This window comes from Ctenopharyngodon idella, chromosome 6, assembly GCF_019924925.1.
Source record: "Ctenopharyngodon idella isolate HZGC_01 chromosome 6, HZGC01, whole genome shotgun sequence".
In the NCBI taxonomy this organism is placed as follows: Eukaryota; Metazoa; Chordata; class Actinopteri; order Cypriniformes; family Xenocyprididae; genus Ctenopharyngodon; species Ctenopharyngodon idella.
Window position 1 is genome coordinate 23708603 of NC_067225.1, and position 23926 is coordinate 23732528.

At 38.0% G+C, this 23926-nt stretch overlaps 1 protein-coding gene across 1 annotated transcript in view; it reads left to right on the forward strand.

Moving 5' to 3' along the window:
- Window positions 1–8452, forward strand: part of atp10a (ATPase phospholipid transporting 10A) — a 53983-nt gene extending 45531 nt beyond the window's left edge. The window contains exons 19-21 of the mRNA XM_051897318.1: window positions 63–167; window positions 2076–2263; window positions 4018–8452. Of these exons, the coding sequence (XP_051753278.1) occupies window positions 63–167; window positions 2076–2263; window positions 4018–4753 (1029 nt within the window). The 3' untranslated portion in view covers window positions 4754–8452. The remainder of the gene's footprint in view (window positions 1–62; window positions 168–2075; window positions 2264–4017) is intronic.
- Window positions 8453–23926: the final 15474 nt, after the last annotated feature.

A 23926-nucleotide genomic window follows, 5' to 3' on the forward strand; every position in this document is an offset into this window, starting at 1 on the left:
TAAAACAGAGTCTATAAGTAAGCAACAGTGTTGTCTGAACTCTGAATGTCATATTTTTGCAGGCTTACGTTGACTCTGATGTGGATTTGTTTACGTGGGGAACTCCCATCACAACCTTGGCACTCTTTACCATTTTGCTGCACTTGGGCATCGAAACCAAAACCTGGGTGAGTGAGTCTTGTTTTATAAAATGCAAAATTTCATAGGATGGTGTGATGTAGTCGCTAAAACTCAGGGCCAAACTCACTCCTAAAGCTCACTAAGTCTTCATGGTTCTTCTGTACACCTTTTGCAGTGTAAAGACGGTTGTGTGCTTGTTCAGATTGTCAAGGGTCTCTGGTTAAGCCTGTTTATTCTGTGTCTAATCCTAAACATCATTTGCAAAAATGCTGATAAGAGTAGTGAAGTCTGTTGTCAATCAGATCAACGTCCATTTCAGTGAATCGACTGAGCAGTTTATTTATGCCATCAATAAGAAATAGACGTCCCTGCATGGCATTTGCATGCTCGTTGTTCATTTGTATTTTGATTTACATTTCTAAAATAAAAATTAGATTTAGAATAAAACAGAAACATTATTCTTTCATTAAAGTACTTAGCGAAAAACTTTTTTTTTCTTTTTTATATATATATATATATATATATATATATATATATATATATATATATATATATATATATATATATATATATATATATATATATATGTATATATGTATATATGGACATACAGTATTAATTTTATTTGTTCAGGTCTTTAAAAGATCTTAAATTGTAATAAATTTGATTTAGTAGACAAAACAGCAGCAACCCTGATATTGACTTTGTACTGCATATTTGTCATTGTTGGTTAATCTTCTTCTAAAACAATCCGTTAGGGTGTCGCAATATGTATGAGTATATATACATCTTGTGTACGATCCTCCTGAGGATTTGGAAATGATAAAGTGCTTTAGCTTTCAGAATCAGAAACCCATCCCACGCACGTGTACGAGGGGGAAGAGAAAGCAAGCCTTTCCTTACTTTCTCCAAGTATGAAATGAGGCTGAACACTGTAGCGAGGAAGACCAGGATGATGCTGACACGGCCAGAGACATTTATGCAGGGAGCCTCCATGATTGGTTTGAACCGGGAGATACTGCGCCATCAGGGGCCATACATCAGCCTGACAGCCCATGCAGGCAGCCTGAGTCCAGCCCACTGTGCTTGTCTCTCTCGCTCACCACGGTGGCGTATACATGGCCGACACGCACAGGGTGGCCAAAGCTAATAGTTGATTTTACCGATGCATATCCTGTGGTGTATTGCGAACTGCAGTTATGTATGTGTGCAGCCCTTACCTGCTTCCCCTCTATTTTTCCCTCTTTTTGTGAGTCACTGTTTTAGATTTATGAGGGCGAATTGGATTAGAGCTTTTTCCATTACACCGGCGCTGTAAATTTTCAGCTGACAAGTTTCGGTGCGTGAAAAATGTCCTCTGCAGCCTCACTGTCTTTCCGGACATGATGATGGCTTCTGGTGTGAAAGAGGCTGTTCTTCACAGTAAATGGCTCAAGTAGAGAGTAAACGTTTCCTATAGATGGGCTGGCAGGTTCATCGTTCCACATGCTGCCTGGGAAAATGAACACATGTACTAGAGAGACCGAGTGAAACTCCTTTTAGGTCATTTGAGGTGAGGTCAGTGTGGAGGCCAAGTACACGTCAGAAGGTCGTCACACATGAATTTCCGTGCCCAACCCTTTTCAGTTCCATAATGTGATGCATTTCAGGATTAAAACAACAAGCTTTACTCTTGCTACACCAAGCATGCTCACCAGAAAATTGTTGAATTTTGTCACTAAGTTTTCCATTTTCTGCTGTACATAGTGTAGAGACTGAATTATGTAATAGAAATAACCAGAAACACATTTTATCCAGTGTTCTTGCATTCCTTAGTTTTCACTAATAACAATGTGAATAATGTATGAAACGTTTTCAAAATTGTTCTCATTTTGAGTCGTGGTAAAATTATCTAATTCAGGCAATTTAGCAGCTCTTGGTTAACTCTGCCTTGATTGTCTTTAATTATTTCACAGACATGGATGAACTGGGTATCGATTGGCTTCAGTATAGCTGTCTTCTTTACTGTGGCGCTGTGCTACAATGCCTCCTGCCCTACCTGTTTCCCTCCTTCCAATCCTTACTGGACCATGCAGAAGCTGCTCGGAGATCCTATATTCTACTTGCTGTGTGTTGTCACACCTGTTGCCGCTCTTCTTCCCAGGTATTTCTAAACGTAATTATGCCCTGTTGGAAGTATTTGATCTAATTCAAATTATTTGAGCTAACCATGTATTTAAACATTTAATTGCATGTTGTTGTTTAGATAAGGGAAGTTAATGCCAATGATATATTACACATTTCTATTACAAGTAACAACCTTCTACAATGCGAGTAAAACGCTCGCAAATGCAACTAAATTTTCAATGGTCGAATTTATAATATGAATTAGCCATTGGCTAATACATTCTTATATTTTACTCGCCAGTGTGTGTTAGAGGCTAAATACAAGTTTAGCATAGATATATTTTCACTCGCTGAACACTGACTGAGCGCTTGAGTTTCACTCTCCATCAAGCGATCTGTACTATTTAAATTCAGCTCAATGGATGCGCGGCATAGCTGTATTTGACGAACCGCAAACTCTAGTGAAGGCGCACGACTCGCTGTCACTTTGCTGAGAGCGCTTTTTTTTCTCACACGCACCCAAAGAGTGAGAGAAAAAGAGATTTTTACATACCACACAGAATCGAGGCGTTACATGTATACTATATACTTTGTTGTATAAAACTAAGTCTCTCACTTCCGCTAAAATGGATCACGGATTTTCATGACATCACCGTGGACTTCAGCTTCTCATCAAATCTTTTGTCCAATTAAATGTTCTCTAGAATCTGAAGTCCTGCCCCCTCCTACACTAAACAGACGCTGAAGCTGCAGTTGAAATCGGTCATTTGTTCACACATTTACTAGTTTCTATATGGTGAATGGCACATAGTGCACTATATAGAGGATAAGGAACAATTCAGATAGTGTAAATATTATTTGCATTGACGCAAATGAAGTCCATTTTCGCGTGTCACGTGGACCACCGCAGCGCGAGCACAGTCCGCTCCGGTCCAGAGACACAAGAGCACAGAGTGGATCATATGCGCGAGTCGGCAAAGACCACAAAACGTTCAGGCGTTGATTTCTACAAACAATGCTATATTTTAAAGCGATATGGAGGAGAAACGGTTAGAGATTATGAGGAAAATGGGGTATTACGAGCTCAACGGCTCTGTCCGAGCTGTGATCTTGGCAAAACGCTATTGGCTATTTTGAAAAAAGGGGAGGAAGTTTTAGATATACCCCACCCTGTCTTCCTGTTTCATTGGAAATTACGTCAACGCAGTGAATAAAGCTGCGTGTTCCAAGGCACTTCAATGGACCTTTTAAAAACAAGCAGAGATGCCAGTTTCTCCAGTAGTGGGCAGGACTAATGCGCAAACGGCCATCTCATTGGCTGGTGCTCATCTATTACTGTCCCTGTTTTGATTTCAGTTCGAGCGAACGCTGACAACATGATTAATATTCATGAACCCAGCAGCTCATCAATCCTTAGTGCGTTGTATATTGTTATTAGTAGTAGAATTAGTAGCAGTATTATTCATTTATCTTTTAATAATAATAGAAATAGATCACAGTAATTATTATTATCTATTTTTTTTTTTTATTATTATTTTTTTTTTACAAGTTTTTCAGTCTGGCAAGTAAACTAAAAAATTTACTAGCCAATGGCATAACAGGCTGTGTAATAATTTAAAAAAATATATATAATATAATATATAATATAATATAATATAATATAATATAATATATATATATATATATATATATATATATATATATATATATATATAAAATGATTTCAATATATCATTTCTGATCACAGATTTGTTGTTTCCTCTTTAACTCTTTACTGTGTTCATTTCTCAGATACTGTTATAGAGCTTGTCAGGGAACTCTATTCCCAAACCCTGTCCACGTGGGAAGACAACTGGACAAACTGCCAGTGGACACGCGTAGAATCTTCATGAGTCAGAGCCAGATGAAGCTGGGCTCACTCGGGTCACTGTTTGCCCCCCGCGACCCTTTTTTCCCTCTCTGCAGGCCTTTCCAGAAAAATTATGGGCCCAGGGTAAGGCAAGCCCACATGAGTGGCACCAAACGGAAGGAGAAAGCTATAGCCAGCCCCATCCTATCAAAGAGAATGGAGATGCCGGACACCCCTTTAAGCTCAAAGAACTCTGACAACCATATCACACTCAACTTCAGAATGCAGGAAAAAGTTCAGTCCTGCAGACAGGGTTCAGACGGCCCCCTATCGGAGAACTTACACTGTGTGAAGGAACCTTCGAGTCCCATTACAGGCACTTTGCAATACTCCAAAGACACTCCTGGCTCCAGGACTATCTTAGATAGCACGGGCTTGGACGCCCCGCTGAGCCCAACAGACCTCTGTCAGGTCGGGTTGCTCACCTCCACTCCGTTGCTTCCTCAAACCGAGACTATGCAGCTCATGTCGCCTCCCAGAAGTTGTTTTTTGGGACAAAAGCTAGACGATGAGGACCAAATAAACCAAAAGTCCCTACTGAAACGGGCCGGGGATGTGGATCACACCCAGTCATCTAGCTGCCTACAAGAACATTCACTCAAAACTACATTTCTATGATTCTTTCTACCCGTTACGCTGTTTCAAATTTGCACGTTAGCTTTAATAAATGTTATTATATTCATGAATATTTTATGAAGATATAGGTTGGTACTACATATATATATATATTTTAGATGTATAAAGTTTAGAATAAAGTTTGTTTTTTTGTTTTTGTTTTTTGAGAGAGAGAGAGTGGCCAGCATATGCAAACTGGATGGTCTTATTTTTTACTATGACTTTTTGGAATTTTTTTTTCTTTTTAAACCATCTCAAAAGAGGAGGAGGTTTATTTCTCGAGGCAGAAGCAGTGCAGACACATTCCTTTATCGGTTTATTTGAACCTGGATGTTCTGGCGCACTTTAAAGAACCTTCCTCTTCTACCATCAGACACTGCTGATAGCACTACATTCGTATTTCCCCTTCCCAATCCTAAAAATTCATGGTACCCTTCACTGTCAGTAGCTACAGAAATTCCAGTAATACTTTGCCAAAAGTGTACATGTGAAGTCATTTACTAATACCTGAACTGATACTTACATTTGAATAAAGGTATGAGCTAATCAAGAACTATTAATGTACTTAGCTGTGACTGGAGTCATTTGCATTAATAACAGCCTTAACAAAATATTAGTGTTGTAGAATGTTAGTAAACACTTTCGGACAAATTAAATCAGGTGATTTCTATGACAAAGAATGTAATGGGGCAAACCCTACTCTGACTTTTAATAAATGAATCATTTTAATTCATTATAATGCCTTCATAACATTTGCTTCACATTCACATCTGCTGTTTTGTTAAGAACATTATTGGATAGTCACGCTTTTACATTTATAATCCCACTTAAAATCTAATTAAAACCTTCATTTATTAAAGTCAGACTAAGTCAGATTAGCCAATCTAATGCATTAACTATCAAACTTGTTCAAACGTGTAGTTAAGGTGGCTATTATTCACATGACTCCCTCTGACTCCAGTCGTAGCTCATGCTAGCGCTTAATTAGTTCTTGATTAGTTCATTCACCAATAGTTCATGTTAAAGAAACTATTTGTTCAAGTATCATTACATGATTTATGTACCCCTATTTGTAAAGTGTTAGTGAAATTCCTTAAATATGCCTTTAACGGTTGTGTTTGTCGTTAGATCCCCTGTGCGACTTGAGTTAGAGCTGGCCAAGTTTTAGCAGTTTGTTTTTGCTGTTAGAAGGACTATGCATAACACTTTTACTCCATTATTGAAGCTCTTAGACATCTACCAGACATTAAAATGTCAGTAACTCTCACAAAAGTGTCATCACAGACTTAAACGAGTCAAACATTTCTTTGTAAAAATGGAACGGTCCTCAAGTCTAGTGCAGATGAGCACATCTTTCTCGCTTTTCATACATGTACAGATGGTGCTTGTGGCAGGTTCCAGCTCAAATATGTCTTTTTGTTAATTTTTTGCTGCTGCTTTTGTTTCTACACACATTCCTGCAGGATAGGATATCACTTTTGGCTTTTTTTATATATAGTTATATTCATTCAGTCATAGAGCAGAGTGCTTTAGGAAATAGAAGCCGACGCATAAAGCTACTTAGTGTTGATTGACAGCAAAAGATCTTGACAGATGGCCTTAGAGAAGATATGATTCAGTGCATGTACGAACAGAAGGATGTGCTGATATGTTTGCTTTAGCCATTTATGGCCTTATCAGTTCATATATGCATCTTCTCCTATGATTGTATTTTTCTGCTGTTTCCTCTATACATGATCCTTGACCAAAGATGCAAGAAGCACATGACTGCTGGAGTGTTTGTACTGTAACCGGTAGCTCTTGCTGATCGATTTATCATTTAGCGATTTAATCGGCTCAGCGTTGCTGCTCCTTTATTAAAGGGAAATTTCAGCTAAAATGACAATTCTGTCATCATTAATTCATCCTCATTTCATTCCAAACCTGTTTGACTTTGAAGAAAAACTGTTTTGTCAATGCAATAAAAGTCAGTGGTGTCCAAAAGAACATTGGACCCCAGTGACTTTCATTGCATGGATTCCACAGAAGAAAGTAAGTCATAATGGGTTTAGAACAGCATGAGAGTGAATGAATGAAGACAGAATTGTCATTTTTGTTGGAACTATCCCTATAAGTGTCTAGCAGCCCAAGTTACTGTATCCAAACTGGTCCTATTTTTTCATTACAAGGAAGCACTATGTATTGTATGCATTCGTGACTCGCTCGCCCTCAGGAAACGCCAGCATATCTTCATGAAAACATTCCATTTTGATCAGTCTGTTCTAAGGGAACTAATGGACTAGGCTGTGACTGTGCGACTTCTCATTATTTTAAAGCTGTAATATGTGTAATGGACGGTTCAGGCGAGCACATGGGTGGTTATCCTTTTGTTCCGCAATAGAATATTCCACGATTCTGCAAATGTCAGGGGTGTGGCGTATCATAGAATCCCCTAGAGAGATGCTAAAATAGTTTTTATGAGATGATTTGTCATGCTGTGCTCGCATAACCTCAAGGCCTCACCAATCTGTTCGTTCAGGATCTCATTTGGGCAGTCGCTATCAAAACCGCTGATTTATGAACAGCCTACCAGGAGGATTATGAGATCTATTGTGCTCATTACACAATGAATGGTGCGAACAGAATGTGCTCAGACCAAAAAAAACACAAAAGCTCCTCGACTTGTACTTTCTTGTGATTCTTAAACGCAAAAACCTCATGTTTTTTGTGGGAGGGTCTGAAAGGAATAAACATAGGGGTGTATATAGAGGGCGACGCAGTATTAAGCTGGGTGCGATCTGAAGAAAATGACTGAATGTGTTCGTATGTGTCTGCATACTATAGTAAAACCCTAAAGAAGCTAATATGAAGCACACAAGTACTTTGTCCCCTCAGTTTTTCTTCTGCACAGCTCAGGTTCAGCATTTGCCGCTTTGAGCAATATTTTTTTGTCTCGTTGAAATTGTAATGTTTATAGCATCCTAAACTTTGCCGAAACGATTTTTTATTTTCATAGTCTGATAATGACATTTTGTATGTGCTAAAGTGCTTTAGTATATGCAAGAAAAACAGTTTTATACTATGTGGAATATATGTTATGTGCCTTAACACTGGAGAACACATATGTAGACGGCAATACATACAGTGAATTTTATATACATGCAGTATATGTAAAGTTATTTGGAGTTCTATTAATGAATGAGGTTTAATAAAAGAAAAACATTTGGTTTTTAAAGAATTTAAGAGATTTTTTTTTTTCTGTACTCTATTTGTTTTGTTGTTTTTAGATTGGAATGTGCCAGAACTTTGATCCCAGGTTTCAGGTCTGTCAAGTTCTTGGCCAAGCATCACATGCTGTAATAGAATCCATTCACAGCTGCATTCCAAAGCCTTTCCTTAACTTCAGGGCAGGTCACCAGCAGGAATGCCGTCCTTCAGAATTTGTCATAGCACACATTTAACCATTGGGTGGACTTTTTGATACTCAGCATGACTTTTGTCACTGTCGCTGCCATGACCGTTTCTGGCTCATTGTACTGTAATTGGTGTTTGTTATAGTCTCACAAAGTTTCTCACTACATTGGCAGCCCTTTGTAAAAACACCTGTTTCAAGTGGTTCTGTGACATTTTGGGGGGGTTGTTAAATTGTTCACTCGTTCTGTTTGTTTCTTGACAAGAACAACTCTTTGTCATAAAACTAAAATAAATGGTAAGTGAATGTTTCTTGTGCTCTCATTCTGTTGTTTTATTTTCTTCCTTGAACACTCTAAAAGTACAAAAGCATCATAAAACAGGTCTGTATGACTTGTGCGCTATATATTCAAAGTCTTATGGAGCCTTTGTTTGAGGAACAGGCCAAACTTAGTCATTATTCCCAGAAAAGTTTTTTTTCTTTTTCTTTTTTTTTCTGGTGTGGCTGCCAAATTTGTTCATGTCAATGTGCATTCATTCGTTTAAAGGGCATATCAAGGCAAATTTATGATTCTCATGAGGCTCATTGACATCAAACTTGGTGTTATGCATTTTGATGCACCATGTTGAATAGAATATGGTTAAGTTAATTGATCTTTCTTTATTGCTCAATTCTGCTAAATAAGTCATGGGCAATATCAGGGTGGTTTTTTTTATTATTTTTGGTTGAGCTATTCCTCAGTCTAAGTCATGACTTGCCCTGTAATACACCTCAGAGACTCTTCCTTTTTCTCAACAGGATGGCACATGTATTCCAGCACATTGTAATTGCTCCCTCGCAACAGGATCTTTAGAATGGCTATTGCACATGACAGCTGAGTGGATGCACTCACCTCAGGGCACAGCTGGAGACATTTCCCTTGGGAATGATATACACAACTAGCAGTGGCTGGAAGCATCTTTCAGCTCAAGAAGTGCTTGGTCACCCAAAGGCATGATGGTGTTTTGTATTTTTTTTTTTTTTAATGCCCTTTTACTGGTTTTACATAATGGCTGAGTTGACTTGATGGCAAAGATCCAATATATCTCATTCTTTGAGAGTATGTGAGGGAATTTTGGGTCAAACTTTTACATTGCCTACACTAAAAAATGCTGGGTTAAAAACAACCCAAGTTGGGTTGAAAATGGACAAACCCAGCAATTGGGTTGTTTTAACCAAGCAGTTGGGTTAAATGTTTGCCCAAATTGCTGGGTAGTTTTATTTAACTCAACTATTGTTTAAAAATGACTGTATTCTTTGCTTAAAATGAACCCAAAGTATATTGGAAATTAACATTTATTAATGTTTAATAAATGACCATGTATTAATAAGTTTAATGAATACTAATTAATAAACATTTATTAAATTGCTTATTAATACAAGTTCACCTTTTGATTATTATCATTGCCTCTAGTGATTATGTGTCTGTTTTTTAATTTCCAACTTATTTTGGGTTCATTTTAAGCCAGCCATATAGTAATTTTTAAACAAAAGTTGGGTTAAATAAAACTGCCCAGCACGTTGGCCAAACATTTAACCCAACCGCTGGGTTAAAACAACCCGATCACCGGATTTGTCCATTTTCAACCCAACTTGGGCTGTTTTTAACCCAGCATTTTGTAGAGTGTATTAAAAAGTTGTTCTTATTTATAAATAAATGGTTTTAATCCATTTCATTTGTCCAAAACACGGATAGTCAATTAATTGACAAATGTTGAATAAATTTAGCCTTGTGTATGCATTTCATTTAAATAGAACATTGGAAGTGTTTGGATTTGCTCACTTTACTCATAATTGGGTAGATATGACTAGAAATAGTAATTTTGTTAGTAATAATTAATAATATGAATGCAGAGAGAATCAATCACCTGCCTCCTTTTACCTTCACAAAATTTTTTTTTTTTTTTTTTTCTTCTCCCCAGTGTATGGTTACAAATGGCCTGAGCATTAGTACCAGCTGTTCAAAACAACTTCATCTTATTCTGATTTTTGCTGAATCAACTTTTCTCTCATGACTCAAGATGTTGAGATGAAAAACTCTACTGTACAGTTTTATCCTAAGCAGGAGTTGGCAAGGCCTTCAGAAGTGAAGATGGAAGATGGATGATATCTGGCCCAGATTTGCCCTTGCTGGTCGTTGGGTGGGACATTTAGCATCTGTGGTCCCTCTTCAGGAGGCAGGAAAGATGTTATTAATGAATTTCCTTTAAAGCACGAGAGAGGGAGGGGGGAGTTTGTGCTGATGTTGCCGTACAGAGCTTCCCTCCGGCTCCTGCCCCTGGCAAATTACTGGCCGCCTTCTTTGCACTTTTCAAAATCAACTTCCGTCATCCAGACAAGGAGATAATGATCTTCCTTTACTTGCTAACGTTGTCTCTTTTCAGAGGTTAGCACAGCACACTAGAGATCTTACCTCTATCTTTTTCCTTACTCTTTTTACTTCGTTCTCTCTTGTGCACTCAGGTCTTCTGTGACTGTCTATTTGTGGTGATGAAGTTTGTTTTGCCTTTGCACTATTATTATTTGTCCCTCAGAGACCAGCTGTGATATCTGGAATGGAGAGGTTCACGTAGTTTGTCATAAACAGCCATTAAACTCTTAAGTAAGGGATAATGTGCAGTCAGCTGATGGTTACTGCAAAATAACCCCCAACAGGCAAATTAGGACCCCAATGTGAAGCACAGGTGTCCTTTATCGTCCTAAAGGGGTTTATTTTGCAGTAATGACTGGCTGACTGTGCATTAAGTGCAGTGAGTGTCTTTGATAGATGCGTGAATCAAAAAACAGTAATACAACCCAAATTCCGGAAATGTTGGGATGTTTTTTTTAATTTGAATAAAATGAAAACTAAAAGACTTTTAAATCACATGAACCAATATTTTATTCACAATAGAACATAGATAACATAAATGTTTAAACTGAGAAGTTTTATACTTTTATCCACTAAATGAGCTCATTTCAAATTTGATGCCTGCTACAGGTCTCAAAAAGGGTGGCACGGGGAAAACAAATGGCTGAAAAAGCAAGAAATTTTGAAAAGATTCAGCTGGGAGAACATCTATCAACTAATTAAGTTAATTGATATCAGTTCTGTAACATGATTAGCTATAAAAGGGATGTCTTAGAGAGGCAGAGTCTCTCAGAAGTAAAGATGGGCAAAGCCGTGAAAGAGTGCATAAAAAGATTGTGGAATACTTTAAAAACAATGCTCCTCAACGACAAATTGCAAAGGATTTGCAAATCTCATCATCTACAGTGCATAACATCATCAAAAGATTCAGAGAAACTGGAGAAATCTCTGGGCGTAAGGGACAAGGCTGAAGACCTTTATTGGATGCCTGTGGTCTTCGGGCCCTCAGATGACACTGCATCACTCATCGGCATGATTGTGTCAATGACATTACTAAATGGGCCCAGGAATACTTCCAGAAACCACTGTCGGTAAACAATCCGCTGTGCCATCTGCAGATGCCAACTAAAGCTCTATCATGCAAAAAGGAAGCCATATGTGAACATGGTCCAGAAGCTCCGTCGTGTCCTGTGGGCCAAGGCTCATTTAAAATGGACTGTTTCAAAGTGGAAAAGTGTTCTATGGTCAGATGAGTCCAAATTTGACATTCTTGTTGGAAATCATGGACGCTGTGTCCTCTGGGCTAAAGAGGAGGGAGACCTTCCAGCGTGTTATCAGCGTTCAGGTCAAAAGCCAGCATCTCTGATGGTATGGGGGTGCATAAGTGCATATGGTATGGGCAGCTTGCATGTTTTGGAAGGCACTATGAATGCTGAAAGATATATAAAGATTTTAGAGCAACATATGCTCCCCTCCAGATGATGTCTATTTTAGGGAAGGCCTTGTGTATTTCAGCAGGACAATGCAAAACCACATACTGCAGCTATTACAACAGCATGGCTTCGTCGTAGAAGAGTCCGGGTGCTGAATTGGCCTGCCTGCAGTCCAGATCTTTCACCTATAGAAAAAAATACGTCAAAGACGACCACAAACTCTTCAGCAGCTGGAAACCTATATCAGGAGACTGTCCTCCAAAAAAAAAAACGACCTTATAGGTCGTTTTTCAACCACCTTATTACGACCTATATTTACGTTTTAAAGTCATGCGCCCTCTAGCTGGCGTAAAAACAATGACAGTGTCATGTTACGTCTGTCGTCATGAAATGACGTATGACTGTCATTTACCAATCAAAATGCGTGTTCATTTAAATGCAATGTGTGGACTTTTTACACCATTTGTCCTATTTCCATTTAGCAAAACTTTTTATTAACGACTACACCCACCCCAACCCTAAACCTACCCTTAGTGATTTATAGTGCATATACACTTTATAAGCACATGCGTTCCCTGGGATCGAACCCACGATCGCATGATTGCATATTGATATATATTGCAATGCTCTACCAATTGAGCTACACGAAACCTGGAATATGATGCAGATAAAGGGGAACAATGTATTAAAATGAAAGTGTCCTGTTGTCAATAGGGGCGCAACTTTAGTAAATGCTCCTATGGGTCGTATTTCAGGGAAGTGACAAACGACCTATATAGGCGTATTGGTTGGAGAACATGTTGTATATCAGGCAAGAATGGGACCAAATTTCAACACCAAAACTCCAGAAACTCATAATCTTGATGCCCAGACGTCTTCACACTGTTTTAAAAAGAAGAGGAGATGCTACACCATGGTAAACATGCGCCCGTCCCAACTATTTTGAGACCTGTAGCAGGCATCAAATTTGAAATTAGTTCATTTTGTGCATAAAATTGTAAGATTTTTCAGTTTAAACATTTGTTATGTTATCTATGTTCTATTGTGAATAAAATATTGGCTCATGTGATTTGAAAGTCTTTTAGTTTTCATTTTATTCAAATTTAAAAAAACGTCCCAACATTTCCGGATTTCGGGTTGTAATTATGAGTAATAACTTATTCTTGTGATGGCAAAGCTGAATTGCTCCAGTGTCACATGATCCTTCAGAAATCTAATAAGCTGATTTGGTCCTCAAGAAACATTTCTTATTATTATCAATGTTGAAAAAAAAAAAAATCTGCTTAATATTTCTGTGGAAACCGTGATACATTTTATATAGGATTCTTTCATGAACATAAAGTTAAAAAAAACAGAATTTGTTTGAAATAGATTTTTTTGTAACAATGTAAATGTCTTTTTTGATCAATCAAACAGTCTTTTTTGATCAATATGATGTCTCCTTGCTGCATAAGAATATTAATTTCTATAAAAACCAAAAAAAAAAATATGTGTATAGTTTAGCAGTCATTACATCAAAATATTTGACAACAGAATGCCATGACAGAATCAGAATTAAGTATCCCAGAGAGACACATAATACGGATTGTTGATGGATATCTACATTTTACATACAATTAAACATTTTTTTGAATCATGTCAGTATTTTGTACTTTAGAAACCCTTTCTACCAATAAAATTGTCTCTTGCTTCCAAAACTTCCAAAATCTTCACAAAGACAGCTAAAAAGACAATGAAAAAAAAAATGTGGATAGATGTTGCAGTTCTTCTGTTCTGGAGGTAACTGAGGGTTTGCTGTGAGATTTAAATGTGAGGTTTAAATGCAAGGCGATTCATTATTCATCTCTTTTACAGGTGTGAATCTTCAATTTTTTATGCAGCCTTGTAAAACAAGCTACTGTGGCAGTGTGTCTTCTTCACAATTTCCCTTCAGGCTGCCTGTAGGAATAGTTCACTTGGGAGCTCACATAGGACTCATCTTGAGTTCACGATCAGAGTTTCACTTTACTAACCTGATACAATGTCCCTAGAAAAGTTACTAATCTTTTCATAAAATTTCAATTGATTGTTGTCATTTTTCACCACTTTTTAAAAGTATTTTTAGTACTTGGCTTGCTAAGTCACATCTATCATCTTTGTGCGTGGAACCACAGGCCAAAACATTGCAAAATCCTCAACAAAAAAAAACAATGAAATATTTGGAATTTATATTTTCATATTTGCTTGCAAAAATTGCATTTAGTCAATGCACTGATACTTTTAAATAGCTTTCATAAGAGAAAGATGCTATGTGGGCTCAGATGGTGTATTTACAGCATCTATCAGCAGGGACTAACTAGTACATGCTAACTATCCAAACACTGACCCCTTAGGCCACTAGTAACGTATTACAAGTAACACGAGTTATGTAATCAGATTACCTTTTTGAAGTAACTTGTAAAGTAATGTGTTACTTTTAAATTTACAACAAAATATCTGAGTTACTTTTTCAAATAAGTAACGCAAGTTAATTTGTTTTCCCATTTATAGACTGACACCTCTCCTGTTGAGAGAAATCGAGAGCAAGTGCTGAGGCGTTGTATGCGCTGTATAAACATGATAGTTATTGTAGTTCTAGACTATATTCCTCACAATTAATAAAAACAGTGAAATGCAAACTCATAATATTACACAAACCTGCAGTACTTAAATGTTAAATTAAACAAATATACTTTATGTATTTAATCTTACTTTATTAACCAATGTCTTCACTGTTTACCTTTGATGATCCTATTCAACCATACTAATAAGTAAAAATGACTTCGGATAAACATCACATTCGTGTTTCATTTTGTTTGTTTTTATTGCTGAAGTAAGGCTAAAACCCAAATGGCTGCCGCGTGTGCGTGTCCGTTAAGTCCACAAGACCGTAGGGTGTCTCATTCATCTTTTTAGGTTTAAGATGGGTGCTCATTTGCGGCTGCTATGCGCCCTCGATGCACACTTCAGCTGAGCCAGCAAGTTTGCGAGCTACGCAGAGGACTTTACCCATCAGAAAGTATGGACTCAGAGGAAGACCATGAGGGTTTAGGGTGCCATTTGGGATCCTACAGTGCCCCGCACATGACAGGCAAGAAAAAAATTTAATCGTGCGCACGATTTACTAATTTGTTCCCTCAATTTACTAAATCGTGCACATGACTTAGTAATTCGATCCCTCGATTTACTAAACCGTGCGCACGATTTAGCCTACTATTTTTTTTTCCTGCATGTAATGTCTGGTGCTCCATAGGATCCAGCCTAAGAGTGTTGAACTTCTCTTCTCCATCTTATTCTTCTGTAATCCATTATGGCAGCACAGCTAAAAGGTTTGTTTGAGCTGCGCCCTCCTACTGTATAAGCGTAAATTTGCATTTCATTCAGCCTGAGGGTTATTCATTTCACTTTTGGTGTGAAAGAGCCTTTACATTTGCCAAAACAGAATTTTTTTCGTTGTTGTTGTTGTTGTCGTAGTTATTAAAAACAAACAAGCAAGCCCAGCCCAGGTGAGAAAAAGTAACGTACTGAAGTACTTTCCATAAAAAGTAACCAAGTAACTCAATTATTTACTTTTTTTGAGGAATAACACAATATTGTAATACATTACTTTTAAAAGTAACTTTCCCCAACACTGCTAGTAACAATCCACAAAACCATAGCAATGCACTAAAAATCACTCAGATGGTCACAGTGAGGTTTTATATTTCTCTACATATTGAACAATCTCTGTCAAACAATCACCTCCTGTCTAAGCAGGTGATAAAGAATAAGCTGCAATGTAGAACAGACCTTATTACATTTATTTAAAGTCAGAATGAAAAGTTGCAATAGTCTTTTTTTCCATATTGTGACGTATACAGTATGCTAGTGAAATGGCTTCTCGGACAAGAAAAAATGTAGGGCGGGACTTAATTTTGTCCATTGGGAATTAATTGGATAGTTGGATGGTTGTGGTTTGCTATTGCTTTGGTACACTTCATCAGAGAGGAGATGCTGGAAGAAGGATTACGGGAGCACGTGGATTTAAAAATGATGTGCGTGGATGAATCATTTATAATAAATACTGCAATATTTCATTAAAAAAGAAATGTCATTTTAGATTTCATGGTGACTTTAATGGCCACTCAAGACTAAACTGCACTGCATTGTAACTTAAGGGTGTGAGAGTCCAATCCCCAAAGAATTGTCTTGGAACGTGACAACGAGAATATTTTAAGCTTAAAATGAGATTGCAATTAAACAAATGTGACAGGACACCTGCTGAGTGACAGCCTGCCTCAGGTATGTGGAAGGAACGGTCTTATTAAGATCATGACACACGCTGACACTCTCCTAATTGCCTTTTTGTCCCTCACTACACACACACACACAAACTCTTTCACTGTAACTGTGGCTCCTTTCCAAAATTCACTTAATGATCAGAAGAGCCGTTAATATTTTCTGAGCCCGTTCAGCAACCTTCATTAACACTCCCGTCGCACCCCGCCCCTGGGGGTGGGGCATGATGAGCACATGAATATTCATTAGAATCATGCAGGGACATTTGGCTCCTTAGTGTTTAATGTGCATCCTGCATCTGGGAGGTCAGCACATCAGGTTGTGTGATGAGTGTTGGACATTCTCCTTAAATAATGCATGAAAGTAGTATTTTGAAAGGTTTGTGCTGTTGTGGAGTGCCCTTGCACACTACAAATCAAGCAAGCTTGCTAAATATCTCTGTAAATCAACATTAGTGCAGGACAGTCATTCATCAATGCCTTTGAAATCAGCTTATTGCATGACTGAGTAACAGACCTAAGCGTACAACATTATCTGTGCAGAAAGATCAGAAGTTGTGGCAGGACTTTGACTAAATGACAGAGTCTGGTCCACATTGCAACTTATTCTGGTCAAGAGCCACCCACTTAGACAGGAAGAGACTATTTGACCAACATGTAAAGCAACCAATCACAGTTTTTTTTTGTTTGTTTTTTTTTAACCATTCTGGACCTCAAAAGGCGCAATGTCGTTGCTGCCTATGTGTGGATCAGATACCCTCGGATTTCAACAAAAATGTCTTAATTTGTGTTACGAAGACAAACAAAGGTCTTATGGGTTTGGGACAACACGAGGGAGAGTACTTAATGACAGAAATTTATTTTTTGGGTGAATGGGGGAACTAACCCTTTAACATTTCAAAGATGAGCTACACAACATCAGCTACATTCTACAGCTCACAGATTACATCAGGAGGAGAGTAACAGAACATCAGAAAGAGCAAACACAATGATCACTGACCAACACAGAAAGTTAAGGGAAGTCAATGATCCAGTAATATATGTGGAGAAGAAGAAGAGAGAAGAGTGTTTTCCAGAAATACTGTCATGGAGCAACATCAGCTGCTATTTTGTTGAGATCATCTGTCGGAAGAGGTGGATTTCAACAAATACTACATTGATAAACCCAGAGATGAAGTCAGTGTTTTACTCAAGATGAAGGAGAACATGATACTCCTGCAGAAGAGGATCATGGAAGCAGCACACTGTAAAGAACAGTGGAGATGCTGATTTGTGGTTGAAGAGTTTCACACAGCACCTCTCAAATGTGCTGATATTCTCTGGAAAAAGACCTCAGTGGGGTGAAACGTGATGGTGTTGATGTGAAACTTAACGACGTGATCAGAAAAGAGCTTCCTGCTATAATGTCTGACATCAGTAGAAGATTCAACACAAAGACTTTTCCAGTAAATCTGGACAACAAGGACAGACTAAAGATTTTGATTGATCACTTCTGCCAGTGCTGTTGGATTCAGTGTCCGTTTTGTGGAGCCACCTGCACCAACACCATAGAAATCACCATCCTGGAGAGCATAGTGTTTTATTCCATCGTAATATTGGACTAAATTGGATAAATTACAATAATCCCACTAACTTGTCTGCTCATATCTGCAATAGTAAACAGCAATCTATATTTTTATCCCATTGGAATGTATGATAAAATCCTATGGAGAGAATACAGAAAAGCAGGGGTAGTTTATGAAAATTGGAGCATCACCTCTGACCTCTCTGATTTGCCGTACTAGAAGTGGTTTGTGAGCAAATTCCAGAATGATCTGGAAAAACACCACAATAAAACATTTCAAGGTCAGGGTGAGATTCGAGATGAATGGAGTAGACTTTAGATAAATACGTTTAATTGAACAAAAGTTTCTTTCAGGGCTTTAACAGAACAGTTAGAAATTATGGTAACACTTTATTTTAGGGTCTTTTAACTAGTTGCTTATTAGCATGCATATTACTAGAATATTGTCTATTTATTAGTACTTATTAAGCACATATTAATGCCTTATTCTGCATGACCTTATTCTATATTCTTAATCCTACCCAATACCTAAACTTAACAACTACCTTACTAACTATTAATAAGCAGTAAATTAGGAGTTTATTTAGGGAAAAGTTGTAGTTAATAGTTTATATGTGTTCCCTATACTAAAGTGTTACCAAAATTTTTCACATCACTGAGACTTAAATCATTGAAACCTCAGTCAGTTCAAAGAATATATTAGAGAGAAGAGTTTAAAGTACAAAAGACTGTAAATGTTCCACAACCTAGTATCTGTACTCAAAGACAGTTGCCAAAAGAAAATAATATATAATCATTTCTACTCTTCACTCCGTTTGACCATTTTCACACTTCCAGGGAAGTCATCATAAATTTGTAAAATTCTACAGTGGTGAATGGGAGACTACAGCAAATAGGAAACACTCTAGCAGCAAGTGTTAACTCTTTTTATTATTATTTTTTTTTTTATTATTATTATTATTATTAATGTAATATAACACAGAGTATCATGTTATAAATGTACATTACATTTTTTTTTTAGAAATGGGAGATCTGGGGAATTTGGAGGCCAAGTCAACACCTCAAACCATTCCTGAATCATTCTTGCTTTGTGGCAGGGAGCATTATCCTGCTGAAAGAGGCCACAGCCACTAGGGAATACTGTTTCCATGAAAGGGAGTACATGGTCTGCAACAATGCTTATGCAGGTGGCAAATGTCAAAGTAACATCCACATGGATGGCAGGACCCAAGGTTTCCCAGCAGAACATTGCCCAAAGCATCCCACTGCCTCTGCCGGCTTGCCTTCTTCCCATAGTGCATCCTGGTGCCATGCATTCCCCAGGTAAGCGACGCACACGCACCCGGCCATCCACGTGATGTAAAAAAAAAACGTGATTCATCAGACCAGGCCACCTTCTTCCACTGCTCCATGGTCTAGTTCTGATGCTCACATTCCCATTGTTGGCGTTTCCGGCGGTGGACAGGGGTCAGCATGGGCACCCTGACTGGTCTGCGGCTATGCAGCCCCATACGCAACAAACTGCGATGCACTGTGTATTCTGACACCTTTCTACCAGAACCGGCATTAACTTCTTGAGCAATTTAAGCTACAGTAGCTCGTCTGTTGGAACAGACCAGCCAGCCTTCGCTCCCCATGTGCATCAATAAGCCTTGGCCGCCCATGACCCTGTCGTGGGTTCACCACTGTTCCTTCCTTGGACCACTTTTGATAGATACTGACCACTGCAGACCAGGAACACCCCACAAGAGCTGCAGTTTTGGAGATGCTCTGACCCAGTCGTCTAGCATCACAATTTGGCCCTTGTCAAACTTGCTGTTTCTAACACATCAACTGAGGACAGAATGTTCACTTGCTGCCTAATATATCTCACCCACTAACAGGTGCCATGATGAAGAGAAAATCAATGTTATTCTCATCCCCTGTCAGTGGTCATAATGATGTGCCTGATCGGTGTAAATAATAATAATAACACACTACCATTCTTCCAAGTGTAATTCTGCACTGAACACACACTTCACATTCATTGCAAACCACATTCCTCACATGCTGGTTGAATCAAAGTTTTCAAGGACAGACCATGTACTAAAAGCATATAAAATCTACCGTCATAGTTTGCTGACCATTTAACTCCAGGTTAGCATCTGCTTTTTTGCCCTTGTGAGTCCCATGAGTTGTTTTACAGGCTAAGCTTGCATTTGCTTATTTACTTTACATCAGATGGTTCATGAAAATAACCAATAACCAAATAACAAATAACCAACAAGTTGTAACCACCATCTGTTAAAAATTATTTTTGTCAAGGTTTTTATTTTATTTTAATTACGTTATGTTACAAAACCTACATAAGTACCAGCAGTCACGTTTATACTACATAGATCAAGGCTACGCAATATCTAAGTACACAACTGGCACAACTCAATATACTCTATGTAAGAATATACAATCAATAGCTGAACAAATATGTACAGCTAAATGTAATTATACCTACAATGATTTTTTTTGTTCTCTCTTTGTTAAAAGAAAAAAAAATGCAAATTGAATTTTAAAGGAGCACAATAATTCTTAAGCAGACACTGAGTAAAGGAATGTTCGCATTATCATGCATGAGTGAGATTACAGAGACTCCCAGTGTTCAACTGAGTAATAGCAGAAACACCAGCGTTCTGCAGTTTGATGAAATATGCAAAGGCATCGCTTCACTCTTCAAGCACACTGCATTCAACTTGCTCTGTATATCTATTCATTTTGTTCACTATAAATTCAGTTGTGGTCATAGATCACAGCAGCGGCCAGCAATAATTCATCTATATGTGATTTAATATACCATGCTGTTAGTCTGCTTCTTTTTGATGAAGATATCTGTCTTTGAGCATGTGTATGAACTGAGGCTCACATCAGGGTTCAGCAGTCCCCACTTCTGTAATATATAACTCAAATCTTATGATTTCTGTCTTTGATTTAGAGTCTACAGCCTTTCAGCCACAAATACAAATGACAGCTGCCTGAATCAAACGGCGCAGTGAATGTACGACTCCATTTCCAATTCAATACAATTACAGAATAATGACACTCTCAAGGCCACATGGGAACGGCGTACATCAGCTAGATGAAACCATACATTATTTAAAAAAAATAAATAAATCTATTTCAGAGCCTGATACAAGTCAGTATGTTCTTACATGAGATGATAAACAAAATTTAGAATGTAATAAATTGGATGAATATGATTCATCTAGCATTGGTAGAGTTCGGATTCACAAATATATTTTTGCATATGTATGTAGCTTATGAATATCGGTGAACGTTTCTCAGGGTTGTTTTGTTTTTGAAAGTGAATGTCTGTGTTGACACATACAAAAATTATCCAACTATAAAAAATATATATATCATACATGTTGGTGAAAATGAAATATGTAAATAATTTGGCTAAATATTTGAATTGTTATTATGAATTGTCATGAATTATTAATTTAAGCATTTTCCCCAAAATCAGCTGGGGTAAAGTGTGCCAGTGTCTCATTAAATAGTAATAGTGAGCTTTGCCATCAAATTCAGTAAATACAAATAAATTAAAACATTTTTATTTATGAAAATGGGGAAAATATGAGATTTAGTGTGCATTAGTAAGTTGTTTTTCTCTCTCATTTATGTTCATATTTTTATTTTAAAAAATAATTGTTCACGTATTCCCCAATGATTCAACTTTCTCCTTGACATGGCACATCTTACCCCTATGGGCCTTTGTTATAGACGATTTCTTCTCATTTCATTTGATTGAAGGCATCCTGAAATATAATTAAACGCATTAGTTTTACCTCATTTCTCCTTGCCTAGAGGATAATTTAAGTAAAAAGTGTCACTGCTTACCCTACTCTCCCCTGTATTAACAGACACAAGAGACAGAAAGAATTAACACTTTATGTGGTTCTTTTTCTTCTTGCTCAGTTGATTACAACAACAGTATCATTCTGCCTTTGCAAAAGGTCTTGTGCTGATCTTAGCAAAGTTGTTTGCCCATTAGGCCTTTGAGAGAGTGACTTTGATGGCTTCCGTCCAAGATTAAAATGAATTGTTAAGACAGAAAGGCTCAGGGGCTGGCTGATTGATGAGCGTTTCTTCGTCATTGCCATTTAACCAGATTCTGAAGCTGATGAGAAGGAAAGCATCGAGCGATGAGCTATCATGTGCATACTGAAGACTGCTGCTGCCATGTTAAAGAGCTCCTCGCTGCTTCTGCTTGAACAATAGCCATGAATTAACTTATTACTCCATTGATTAGAATTCTGCAATCTGTTCTACATACATTTGAACCTTCGTATTGAAGTCAACATGAAATCAAAATGAACAATTCTTATGTTTTTATGGAATATTGCGGTTTTTATTATAAATGATTTATAACAATATCCTGATAACGTGTTTACTGGTGCGAGGGCGGGATAACCTGTCACTCACATCAGATCACAGCAATAGCAAACCACAACCATCCAACCATTCAATCAGTTCTCAATGGACAAAATCAAGTCCCGCCCTAATTTTTTTCTTGTTCTTCTTCACTTGGATATACAGGGGTTGGACAATGAAACTGAAACACAATAATAATAATTTTTTAGCATGGTGTAGGGCCTCCTTTTGCAGCCAATACAGCATCTATTCATCTTGGGAATGACAGATACAAGTCCTTCACAGTTGCCAGAGGGATTTTAAAGGGGGGGTATCACACACAGTTTCTGCCAATCTTATGTTAATCTTGAGTACCTATAGAGTAGTAGTGCATCCTTCATATCTCCAAAAAGTCTTTAGTTTAATCATATTTATAAAAGATACATATGCTGTACCGAGTATTTCCGAAAACAGCCGAGCGCCTGGAGGCGTGTCCTGTGAGCGGAGCTAGAGTCACGAGTACACGCAGCTTTTGTGTAGAGATCGTCTACAAGCTATCAATGGTCAGCTAAACAACTGTATTCAAACACACAATACACCATGGCATTATCCATGGATAACTTTTGAATCACTATAATGAATATAGCGTATGAATGATGAATAATGAATTTATGAATTCACTACGTTCGTGTTGTTTACATTATATGCACTTAGGCACCTATTGTCAACAAAACAGACATTTGATGCAGTTTTACTCACCGACTCATGACCGGGATCATTATCACTGTGACCACTTTTGTTTATAAAACCATAAGCGCCGATCCTGAGGGCTCGAGCAGCCACGGAAAATTCTCTATTCATTTTAACCAATAAAAAAGTGATTGCAACTATCAGTTTCTATATTTTAATAACAAATATCAAGAGCGCATCAATGTAATGCGTGAGAACAAATCTCTCAGCTCCACTGAACACAACCAAAAACACACTTTTTTGGTGACATTGTTGATTTCGTTCAGTCCTGTGACCTGTGCAGCGCTGCTGATGACTTCCGTAAACCCGAACGCATGTTGATGGGCGTGCTCTTGCGCTCTCGCTCAGGTCCACGTGTGCGCGCGCGCCCTTCCGGGAGAAGTGCCCGTACAAGGAATTCCGCCCCCGTTTACGTCACTCAGGCCGATACTCGAAAAAAAAAAGTCCGAATCCTGTGAGGATTTGGAAGAGATTTTTGGGAACAGAAATACCGTCCAGCTCATGTTTTGAAACTTTGGCCATGTTTAGCATGAGAATCCAACTCTTTAACAGTGTAAATAAGTCAGAATATATAAAATAGCATTATACCCCCCTTTAAACCATTCCTTTTCCAGAGCAATGACTAGGTCACTATGTGATGTCGGTAGAGGAAAACATTTTTTGACTTGCTCCTCCAAAATACCCCAAAGTGGCTGAAAAACATTTAGAACTTCACTTTCATGTTCATCAAACCATTCTGTCACAAGTCTTGCTTTGTGTATTGTGCATTATCATGCTGACACACGGCACCCCCTTCAGGGTACAATGTTTGAACCATTAAGTGCACATGGTCCTCCAGAATGGATCAGTTGTTCTTGGCAGTGACGCGCCCATCAAGCACAGTAGAGAATGCCATGATATAGCAGCCCAAACCATCACTGATCCACCCCCGTGCTTCACTCTGGGCAGCAACACTCCAGGTGTTAAACCAT